The sequence below is a fragment of the Watersipora subatra genome, chromosome 4, assembly GCF_963576615.1.
Source record: "Watersipora subatra chromosome 4, tzWatSuba1.1, whole genome shotgun sequence".
NCBI classification, from domain to species: Eukaryota; Metazoa; Bryozoa; class Gymnolaemata; order Cheilostomatida; family Watersiporidae; genus Watersipora; species Watersipora subatra.
The window spans coordinates 58,012,976-58,025,166 of record NC_088711.1 but is presented as its reverse complement, the minus strand read 5'-3'; the positions used below and the strand labels follow the sequence as shown (position 1 = coordinate 58,025,166).

The 12,191-nt window shown below is 35.0% G+C and overlaps 2 protein-coding genes across 4 annotated transcripts in view; one reads left to right on the top strand and one right to left on the bottom strand.

Annotated features, from left to right (window-relative positions):
* Positions 1-1,799, top strand: part of LOC137393461 (leucine zipper putative tumor suppressor 2 homolog) — a 43,675-nt gene extending 41,876 nt beyond the window's left edge. For all 3 annotated transcript variants that reach the window (XM_068080026.1, XM_068080028.1, XM_068080027.1), the window contains exon 3: positions 599-1,799. In XM_068080026.1, the coding sequence (XP_067936127.1) occupies positions 599-1,705 (1,107 nt within the window). In that variant the 3' untranslated portion in view covers positions 1,706-1,799. The remainder of the gene's footprint in view (positions 1-598) is intronic.
* Positions 1,800-1,927: 128 nt separating this feature from the next.
* The window catches only part of LOC137393460 (kelch-like protein 9), a 30,359-nt gene continuing 20,095 nt past the window's right edge, over positions 1,928-12,191 (bottom strand). The window contains exons 10-12 of the mRNA XM_068080025.1: positions 11,239-11,395; positions 6,199-6,333; positions 1,928-3,184 (exon numbers count right to left, since the gene is read on the bottom strand). Of these exons, the coding sequence (XP_067936126.1) occupies positions 3,006-3,184; positions 6,199-6,333; positions 11,239-11,395 (471 nt within the window). The 3' untranslated portion in view covers positions 1,928-3,005. The remainder of the gene's footprint in view (positions 3,185-6,198; positions 6,334-11,238; positions 11,396-12,191) is intronic.

The window sequence follows — 12,191 nt, the reverse complement described above, 5'->3', positions numbered from 1 at the left end:
ATACCTCAGTATACCTCATGACATGTCATAGAAGTTCACCTTTAAATGTTTATGTTTTATGTTTGCTTTAATATGCCCTTAACAAAATTGATGATTGAAATATCCACGTCTTGACCTACCTTCAATATTGTTCCTTCAAAACAAAACTTTGAAAACAATGAATTTCATCTGCATTCATACAGCAAACATATTATTTACATTCATTTTGCCTTTACATTATTTGTTATGTGAGCAAGCAGTCTGCAAATAACTAAGCCTTTGAAGAGCACAAAGTGCCCTATAATTCTTCCATGTTGATAAGGCAGTCGGTGGTTAAGACATTCTATTTAGAACTGTTTCCACATACTACATGAGCAAGCTGGCGAGGGTGGGGATACTGGTCTCACAAACATAGTGATGCTTTCATGTCAGACATTAATATGAGAGCTCACTTGCTAATGGCTATAAATGTATCACCACCTTCCTGCTGCCAACAAGCGATGCCAGCATGCATATTGAAACCAATATTTGTAGTAGGAAATGAGACATATATGCATAAATAATGAAATCAATGCTGTTATTTACAATGTTAATTACATGTTGCATTATGGTGTTGTAGAGTGCCGGAAAAGCGGTGGTGAGACCAATAGCCTTCAAGCCAGTCGCGAGTAGTAAGATGTCTTCATCCCTTACCTACAGCACGCATAGCCAGGACTACAGTTTCGACAAGCCGCATGTTGACGATGGCTACTCATCTCAGGAAAGCAGGGCGTGCAGTCACAATGGCACCATGAGAGACAACTACATATGCGAGTCTAGTCAGTACAGGGACATAAAATCGCATGACTGCTACCAAGTAACACCATCTCCAACAGACAATATAGCACACTATGAACAGATTATTCAGGAAAAAGATGTGGAGTTGTCTACTCTGAGAGAGACGATGGAAGAAAACGAGCATATAATATTCAAAGTGAATGAAGAAAAACGCCAGAACTGGGAAAGCCAGATGAAGGAATTGACATCAGAATATCACAGAAGACTCCGACTGCAACAAGAACGAGCGCGCAAGTGCGAACAAGAACTGCAGGATCAAATTAATCGTCTGCAAAGAGAAAATACAAAAATGATAAAGGAAAGAGAGCAATATTCATTGCATAAAGAGCACAACTCTGCAATGATCGAGCAGCTCAAAACACTCAGGTACAAAAATGATGAACTTTCTAGTCGTTTAGCAGGTATTTCCTGTGACTGTGAGTTGCTACGGCAACAAGATGAAGAGAAACACAAACAAATTCAAACATTGGAAGAGCTAGTAACCGTAATCAAAGCTGAAAACATGAACTTAACAAATGAACTCGACGAGAAACATCGTCTTGTCAGGAAGCTTGAAAGACAGCAAGACAAGCAAACTCCACCTGACGACCGCGAATCAACACGCTTAAAAGCTTTATTAGCTGAAAAAGACTCAGCGTTGAAATCTGAGAGAGAACAATTTCTACAGGAAAGGGACTCGTGGGAGCAGGAGAAGAAAAAGGTATTACAGTATCAACGGCAGCTGCAATCAAACTATATTCAAATGTGTCGACGCAATAGTGACCTTGAAGCAAATTTGCCAATTTTTTCTCGACCAAACCTTGGTGATAGACAGACGCCAAATATTAAACCACAGGAAACATGTAATTTTAAAGCGCAACTCGAGTGCACACCAGAATCATTGTGTTGATTTTTGTACATCTTCAATTTTAATATTTATTCGTATTTGTATTCTTCTTATAACCGACAGAGAGCGTGCAATAAAGCATCGTGTTATCATTGTATATGTTCACATTAATTTCATTAGTTTCAAAATAGAAACTGAAACTATCCAATATTTGAAGTTGTCAAGTAGGAAAACACTTTGTATTGAACTACAAGCTTCTACAAATAGGAGTTGTTTTTAATAACTATGGAACTTTAGAAAGAGAAGTTGTACAAACTAAAATAGTACAGCTGTTTTTAACGTAACCAGTGAAACTAAAAGCTTATGTATTAAATACTGAACATTTAGACCCTGACTTCGCAAACCAATTGAGTAAAATAGCACAACCAATTCAATAACAGTTCACAAATTAAAGAGTGAACAACTCTTTATTACAAGTCACAATGATGCAACAAACCACATGATTATTCCAATAGAAATCCTCGGGCATTAAAAAGGCTTTATACACACACATATATATAAGGGTATGTGTTAGCACTGCGTTAGCATACAACAGAGATATTCATGAAGACAAGGGGAAGCGATGCAAATGAATAATTTAAAAACAAGTGATAATTTGGGATCACATAAACCTTAAAGGCTGATTCACACAATATCGCTGTATGTCAGCGTTGTGACTAAGTGCGCTGTAAACTGATGGAATCGATGAAGCAACACGGATCCGTCAAGCGAGTTTGCAGCTGTCAAATTCCCAATAGTTCGCCATCAACAACAGCGTGTACAATGTGCACAGTCTCAGCAATGGTGATTCGCTGTCGCGAAAAGCATAGCCTATTCATTTCCATTAATGATAGTTGCTGCCGGACTAGTATTTGATTCCAGCATGCAAAAACAAAGAGATTCCTTCGAGAAAAAAAATGAGAACGCTACGTCGCAGAGTATAATAATGTGTGATAATGTAAACATTGTTATCATCGATGATCACCGAAGTATTGTGGCATCAAAGTCGATGTACAGCGATATAATGTGAACCAGCCTTTAGTTAAGTTATAAAAAGGTGTCTAACAGCTGGATGATTAGATCATTCTGTATCTAGGTAAATCTCAGTTCTGCATTTAAAAGAAATAGCCTTTGCATATGAATTAAAGCTGCCTGAATGCAGTTCAATAAAAGAAACTCGGCAGAGCCATATTATCAACAGACCTCATGAAATAATATAAAATATATATACTTTTTTAATCTCATCAGAAAGTTTCAAAAATGATACAATATGGTGCGTAGTAGTAACTTGAAATGAAGTTCTCGCTGCCAGCATGACTCGACCTCAGCCTTCTGACTGCCATGAGCCCTCAGTGGACTTGGGCACGTCACTAGCCATGTAGCTGGGATAGTAGGCTGTCAGTTTCACCAGCTGCACCAGATTCTTACCACAGAAGGCTCCTTGTACCAGCTCCTCGTCATCAAGGTGAAACTCATGGAGGTACTTACTGCTCTGGTTGCCCCCTGAATATTCAGAGTTTAATGGTAAGTTGGAAAGGCTAAGGATGGTGGATAAGTTGTCAATATAATTTGGTATTAAAGCAAACTGGAAGTGAGTCTATGAATTGATGAATTTTGTCCTTGACATTCCTAGATATTCATTCATGTGTTAAAGTTATCAAATAGGTCTAAGAGTTGAATCTTATACAATGCTTTGCAGTAATGTTAAAATTTTTTTTATTTTGTAGAGGTTTAGGTTTCTTTTCAAATAGAATCGTTGTAATGAGGGCTTCAAGCTTGGCTGTAATAGATTGGCTGTAAATGCTTGACTGTAAACTTGTAGAAACTGAACTAAGAACAGGAAGTCATCATATACTGTAAATGCTGTGTATAAATCAAAAATCTAACATCAAATTTCAAGCCTAAAAATCCATCCTCCACTTATACGGCGGTCAGGTTTTTCATGACACGACTTCTAGTTAAATTCAACTTCAAAAAACCATTGCAAATCAAGATTACGCGACATGACATATAGGGACTTATAAAATAGTAAAATACTAGTAATCCTACGCAACATGAGATCAAATGCAAAATCTCATTCTTCATTTAAATTGTCACCACTAAGATTCTTTCTCATCACAAAGATCTTTCGTAGCACCTGCCCACAAGCCCACACTTCGATAATCCGTTCGATGTATCCACTATCGTCCATCCACTCTTTTTTGGTAATGAATCCCAATTCTTGACAGAAATCTGCCTTGCAGCATGACTTTTCTATTGAAATCATACGTACTATCAAAGGTGGCAGTTTCGTTCTATTGTCGAGGCGGGTCAATGCGATGGAGAAGTGCTGTTTTTCGTTCCTTGTGATCTACACTAAAACTGTCATCTCTCGTTCTTTTGTTACTTGTTGTACATATTGCCGACAGCCCAAAAATATGGGAATTTTTTGCTGATGGCATTATTGAATGTCATTTTTCCAACTACGCATGCTTCTAATGCCGACTGAACTATTAGCGATCGAACGATTTGAGCCAAACAAGGGGGTCGACTTATGCGGAAGGTACATTACAAAACTAAGAATTTTAAACCAAACTTTAGACATCGACTTATCCATCAAGTCGATTTGTACGCGGAAATGATGGTAAAAAGCTGCAAAGAAAAGACAACTCCTTGTTCACTGTCTATAATTAGGAATTAATGAACACCCATGATAGGTAATACAATACAGTCATTAGTTGGCACTCCCTAAAGCTAAATTCATTCAAGTTAAATTCAACATTCATGCTATACGTCTGTATCAAAGGTAAGTACTTCCCACAGTACATACTGCGAGTAGTACATTGTAATGTTACAATTTCTGCAGATCATAACTAGTAAATACACTAAAGTTACTGTAGGCAAACATATTATTTTGTTAATAATTAATATGTACAGTACGAATAAAAATTTTTTGATGATTTTTACCAGGGGGTGTTTGCATTAGATAATTACTATAGGTTTCTATACCACTCTATACAATATTTTCATTACAACACTGAAATGAATTAAAATTATATAATTGTATAACAAATAATGTTTCATTATAGTTGTAGCAAAACAGACTTTATTTAGCCATTACTTGCTAATTATTTAACATTTACCTTTAAACACCTTTACAGTTGTTTCATTGTTTCTCTTAATATATTCCAACAAAACACTTTTTTTCATTACATGAAATTTAAAAGTTACAGTTGTTTGAAAAAGTTTAAAAACCTTTACAGTTGTTTCTATTTTTCTTTTACCTAATGTATTTAAACTGCACAAAACACTTTTCTCATTGATATGAAGTTTGAAAGAATGGTAACTGTTGTTATATGTTAAATGAAAATAAGTGTTCTGTTCAAAGATTTTTTATCACCCGGGCAACACCGGGCATTCGGTGATCAAAGTATAATACTGCAAAAAGTGAGGCGATCAGAAACCTCAACTCAATTGTTGTATTCAGTTAATGACACACTCCACCTGATATTCTCATCCAACAATAAAGCAGTCATAACTTACTTTGTACGTTTGAAACTAACTTACCATAGCTTGTATATTATTAACTATTTTTATATTATTTGTGCTTGATTTCTAATTATCACCATCTTCTTCACAAAACTGCACTTGTTTTGAGAAACTTTGAACGTTGTATATTGGAATTCATGTCACGTGTAGAACCAAATATTCATCCAAATTTTAAATCCTATTGTCAGAAAATTTATACTTTGAGGTAATCCTAAACCTAGAGTTGAATGAATTACACTTTAATGCTGCAATTTAAATTGTTCCTTCTAAGAGCATCTTCAAATGATGACTATGAGCTGCATGTACTGCATCAGCTGGATACATATTCAACAAAGGTATGTAACATAAATTCTTGCTATTTCTAACTTCTCAATTTTCTTTATTAAAAAATGACTTAAAAAGCTTCTACAAAGTTTTAGTAGATTTTATCAAAAAATATTGATATTTTTCTATTATTTTTGATTGTTTTTGACATTTGAGATGATCTGACTGTCAGGATGTTTCAAAATTAAAATCGACAAGACTTGATTAAGGTTAAAGCACTCAAATTCAAGTGAATGCGCGAGTATGACATTTATAGTTGCACTTTGGCAAATAGACCGGCAGAACAGAGACGCGTAACGCTGCAACGTGAACACAATAGCCGATATCGATAACGCGAAAGACAAGCAGCTGCGCAACTCATGACGCCATTTCGACACGTGTTTTTCTTCTGAGCGTTTTAACCACAATCAAGTTTTGTCGATTTTAATCTTAAAACATCCTGGTAGTCAGATCACCTCAAACATCAAAAACAGTCGCAAATGATAGAAAAATACCGATACTTTCTGATAAAACCTACTGAAATTCCGTGTAAGTTTATCTTCAAGGAAAGCTTTTCAGCATTATTACTGACTTCAAAGCATTTCACTATTTTACCCGCCATAGAAATAACAGCAGACCAGCCACATGCAAGTGCAGCAAGTATAAGAATAGATGAGAAAGAGTACCTAGCAGGTAAGCTACACCTTCCACTATAGCCACAGTTTTGTGAATGTGTCCGAATTGCGAAGGGGTGTCAGCTATGGCCTCCCATCCGTCGCTTTCAGCATCATAGAATTCATTTTTGAAGCAGTTTTCCATGCCTGTGTAACCAAATATAGAAGCAGTTTAAACCAGTCCAAGTCCAACAAGCTGGCTTGGAATGACCAAGAGTCAAGTCCTCCTTACGTTAGTAACAAAATTTACTTTTCGTACACTCAAACAAGCATTGTGATTTGTGTTTATACTCTTGGAAATACTGCAATACTTAGAAATGCTGCCAACAAATTTCAACTATGAACTCCTGGATACATCTATATATATATATATATATATATATATATATATATATATATATATATATATATATATATAAATCTCAAAGTTTGTGTGTACTTCGGTCTGTCCAGCTATAGCTATAAATATATTGGAATGAAGAATCCGTATCGCAGATTTTATTTCGGAACCTCCCGTTTGCCAGGCAAATACCTTACCAATAAAGCTATACGACATTGATGGAGTTATTGGGCGATATATGTCGCAATGTTGGGGAAAATACGCTACCCCTCTCCATTACGGTGCAACATAATTTTATGCTTGTTCTCACCGCTCTTATTAGTAAGCTTACTCAAATTAGCCATTAGAAATGTGCCAGGCTAATGGCAAGTGGCAGGCAGTTACATTACCTCTCACTGTTTATAAGCTGATTTTTAATACCCGTGCAACCTCGGACATTCCACTAGTTAACAATAAAATAGCAATACTCTCTACTGATATCAAACTGAAAGTGTAGGCTTGAGAGGTCTTACTGTATATCCACTGCTATTCTCTAATCCTAATATAGATAAGCTCCTATCATATCTATGTTAGGAGTAGAGGTGTAAGCTTAGTTAAACACATCCACCCACGAAATCTATATAAACCCAAACCAACTGTGAGACTCAACACCTGGTGACCAACTTCACCAACATTCAACTTCTCTTCCATTCATAGCTGAAAGAGCCCGAGTAGAAGGACTCTTTAATACTATGGAAAGTCTGAATAACTGCTGACCAATGTTTATACATCAAAATTAAACACACGGATAATAGTAGCCAATGCATTGACAATACATCGGCGATACATTGTTTCGAAATACACGTGTTGGTTTCCGTTGATAGAGATAAAACCTACGCATTTGTGATTGGCTGAAATAGTTGATTATAATGATACCAATTTTATTTTATTTATTTCCAACGCATGCTGGTTCCATCTCATATTGATTTTTAAATGATGATGACAAGAGGACTTTAAACAACTATTTATGTCGACAAAGATATTCTTATTTGTAACATATATATATACAAAACCATTAGTATAAATTGGAATTTTTATTAAACATTTTTTTTATATGTAAATATTTTAAAAGTATTTTTTCCCGTATTTTAATTTATGTTATAAAGCTAAGTATTTTTATACTTTTAGGTTATTTTCATCATTCATTTTGTATTTATTTTAGCGCGTAGTATTTTTTCTTTTCAGCAAAATATATCAATGGAAATAGCTATACAAACAGCTACTACTGTTATCACAAATTGTCATGTTACAACATCTTACAACCAATGTTACAATATAAATATTCTGATGGTACTTCAGTAACCATAGCCTACTGTGAAATCCAATGAAGACACCGTGGCCTTCACATAACTAAGGCTTAATTCTCATTGGTCAATCTATTTATCAATGCAATGCATCCTTAAGTAGTGTTGGTATGTGTAGCCATAACTGATATCTACACAATATGTTGGTGATGCATTTCATCAGCGAAAGCAGTGAAGCCTTCAGCTAACAATTGCTCTATTTTTTGTAGCATTTACCAAGCAAAATTTTGTGATAACAATTTGGTCTGAGCATTCTGTGAACAGGTAATAAATTTTAGATATTTGCCACGATGCCAAGTAGGTACAGTAATACTTCAACTTACGAGTGCTCCAACGTACGAGAAACTTGAGATACGAGCCAGCTTTCTAGCAAGTTTTAGCACTAACATACGAGCCATGTTTGAGATACGAGCACTTGAGTGAGTTGCCAAGTATGCCGGAGGTGTTTTATTAGAACAGCATCACTCTGTATTTTTCAACTGCTCAGGTTATACTGTTGTACCGTGTTTTTTGTGCACGATTTTCTGTGCAGAATTATGTGAATTAAAAGTACTGTGCGTAGATCGAAAGTTTGCCAGTAAAATGAACGATAATACAAAGAAAAAGCAAACGTAACAGTCGATATTAAACGGAAAAGTATTGAAAAATATGCGAAATGTGTATGCGTGATTCAGATAGCTCGGCAATATGACAGAAATACATTCATAATTATCAAACAGAAGGATTATATTCAGGGCATTTAGTTCGCAAAAGAACTAACCATAGTTTCTAAACGGTGCAGCGATCTTCACGACCGCTGATGGCATTGGACAAACAATTGGCCGGTGACAGCGTAACTGAAACGATGCAATGTGAAAAGGCCGGCGCTATCTATCCAAACTGTTTAATAGACATTCGGACAAGTTGGCTAGTGGTCGTGCGTTAACCATTTGTGACGACACTTGTGTTCGTCCTAATCGCAACATGTTGCAAGGGCGACAAAGGCAAACGTCCTTAGATAGGTTTATCTTAAAACGGCCGGCTAGTCGTGAAAGCGAAAAAAAGGAAAGATTTCTCGCTAACCAGTGAGAAATTTCAAACTATGAACGCCGAAGAAATTTTAATTACGTTTAGTTGAAAATGAAAGTTTGCTTTTAGGTTTGCTTCCAAGTTTGTCTTTTAACACTTTGATAAAATCTAAATTTATCAAAGTCAACTGTTGTAACGAAGGATAACTTATATCTCCCTCCCTGGCAAATGCGAGTGTTAACTGCTAATGTATGTATTTAATTTTACATTTTAATTAATCACATTTCCTTGCATTATTTTTTATTTGTTGCTTTTTGAAAGCATGTAGTACGTAAGGACAATAGCCAACATGTTCTTTCTGTTACAACATCTTGTTTTGAGTGTTTTATTTGCCTTTTTTAGAGTATGGAAACCAATCAATATATATTTAATTGTTCTATATATAAATTAATTGCACCAACATGCGAGTAAATTGACATACGAGCTCAGTCTCGGAACGCATTAAGCTCGTAAGTTGAAGTATGACTGTATAGGTAAACTGGAGAATTTGAACTTGGAAAAAAATTAATTGAAAGATGGCAGATGTAGTAAAATAACAGTACACACATACTGACTCCGCATTGAGTTTGTAACAAAAATATTACTATTTACCATTCTCCATCGAACTATGGAAAACTACCGGATGGAAATGAACTGCGATTGTTTGTTACTGGAAAAGAATATTTGCAATTTAATGGCACTGATACAGAGTCGTAAACAGATTTATTTACACGAAAAACCCCTTTGGAAAACCCCTTTTTCTCTCCCTTATAATTATAATTGGATGGTTAGCCGTGCACCTTCACTAGCTTTTCTTTTTTATTGCAGGAATTTAATTTAGTCACAAAAAAGACCAATTATACATATGAAAAAAGTAAGCTTTCGAAAACAGTTCCCGATCAAATATAGATTTCAATTTTGTGTTATAAAATTTTTTCGCAAGTCCGCCAGCACTGATTCGATATTCATGTAAAATCAAGGAGCAGATGTTCCCTAAAGGTCTAAAACACCTGTAAACAACAAGGGCTCAATTCTCAAAGGTCTACCAGTAGTGATAGGAATTCCACAACTCTACCAGTAGTGGTAGAAATGGCAGCTAACCTTAAATTGCTTTCAGCAAATATGTGTCCCGCCAATTTCTGAGGCTGCCTTTCGACAGGGCTCAGACATGGCCAGCCAAGATCGCAGAGACAATGCTTGTGGAACAAAGCTCTTAAAAATACAGCCTCTCCTCGCGGTAAGATAAGCAAGCAATATACTTGATTTTTTTACTTGGTAAAAAGTTGTTTTTTTAAAGTTTGATGTGGTTTACGGTTTGATGCAAATCCAGTTTAAGATACAATTAATAATATTAGAGAAGATGCGTCTCTGGTCAGAAAGGACATGATTTGTTTATCAGTTAATTTCCACTTGTATCCAGTAATACAGCGAAACCTCTACTTATAATGAAAGTGATTCGCTACTGAAGCCACTTCGTAGGTAGAAAATTTCTCAAGTAGAAGCTGATGTTACCATGTAAATGCCCTAATCCGTTCCAAGCCTGCACAAAACTCACACATAACATTTGTATCAATTATAAATACATGTAATGGTTAAACCTGCAACAAATACATACTATAATTATATTCCTACATAATAAATAGAAAAAGTACATTTTGAAATGAAAAAAAACAGAAAACAATGCATAAAACCTATGAATGCTTGTTTGTTTACCTTTGGCCGCCTAAAGAGGCCAAGAAAAAAACCACGGGGAATTGGAGGATTAAGGTCAAAGAGGTGGGTGTTGTATTGCCTTGGCTCAAAATAGAATGTTTTTAAAAATGCAAGTAGAAAGTTTTATTTTCATCGGCATGAACTAAAAAACTGTCAACATACAGAAAACGCAGAACTTGAATTGCTAGAAACGAAAGTTGCTCTATTCTGTATGCGATACATGATAACTCCAAATCGCATAACGAATGAAAACAAAATACTTGTCGTAACAGGCTTTCACTAGCCAATGGAACTGAGTGAGACACATTTTAAGTAATACCAACGGGAAGCAAACGGATCAAGGCACGAGACTATCAATCGGGCCAAATTACAAAAGTCCCTTTCATAATTCAAAGCAAAAATTTTGACCAACACAATATTTCATAACTTGAAAATTCCGTATATAGAGTTTTTCGTAAATTGGGGTTCCACTGTACAATAAAAATGTGCTTTTTAACCAATCGTGAAACGTATTTTAATAAATATAAATGAGTAACAATACTGAAACATACTGTAGCGATGTGACAAAGCGCTGTCAAACAATAGCCTGAAAAATGACTATTCACTGACCTAAGGAGAGGTCTTGCAGGTCTCCCGCAGTGTAACCTCCCATAACGTAAATCTTGTTGTTAGCGGAGAACATGGCATGCGACTGCCTGCGTGTGAGCATGGAAGCCTTCCTGGTCCACTCACTCTCCCCTGGTGTCCAGCGGTAACAGTAATTAACCTGATAGAAACAGAAATGTAGAACATGATTAACTCTCTATTCATCAAGTTATACGCGTATACAAAATAAGTCATAGAAAGGGTAAGTACATAGATTATATGTATAAAATCTAAGTGATAAAGCTAGATATAATCTACTAAAAGGATGTTTGTATTGTTAGTCTACCCTGGTGATACACAACAAAGTGTGGGCCCGCAATGTGTGAGTTTTGAGATGGTGATAGAGATATTCTGTGTAATATACTCTATAATATTCTGTGTAATATACTCTATAATATTCTGTGTAATATACTTTATAATATTCTGTGTAATATACTCTATAACATTCTGTGTAATATACTCTATAATATTCTGTGTAATATACTCTATAATATTCTGTGTAATATACTCTATAATATTCTGTGTAATATAATCTATAATATTCTGTGTAATATCTCTATAATATTCTGTGTAATATACTCTATAATATTCTGTGTAATATACTCTATAATATTCTGTGTAATATACTCTATAATATTCTGTGTAATATACTCTATAATATTCTGTGTAATATACTCTATAATATTCTGTGTAATATACTCTATAACATTCTGTGTAATATACTCTATAATATTCTGTGTAATATACTCTATAATATTCTGTGTAATATACTCTATAATATTCTGTGTAATATACTCTATAATATTCTGTGTAATATACTCTATAACATTCTGTGTAATATACTCTATAATATTCTGTGTAATATACTCTATAATATTCTGTGTAATATAATCTATAATATTCTGTGTAATATCTCT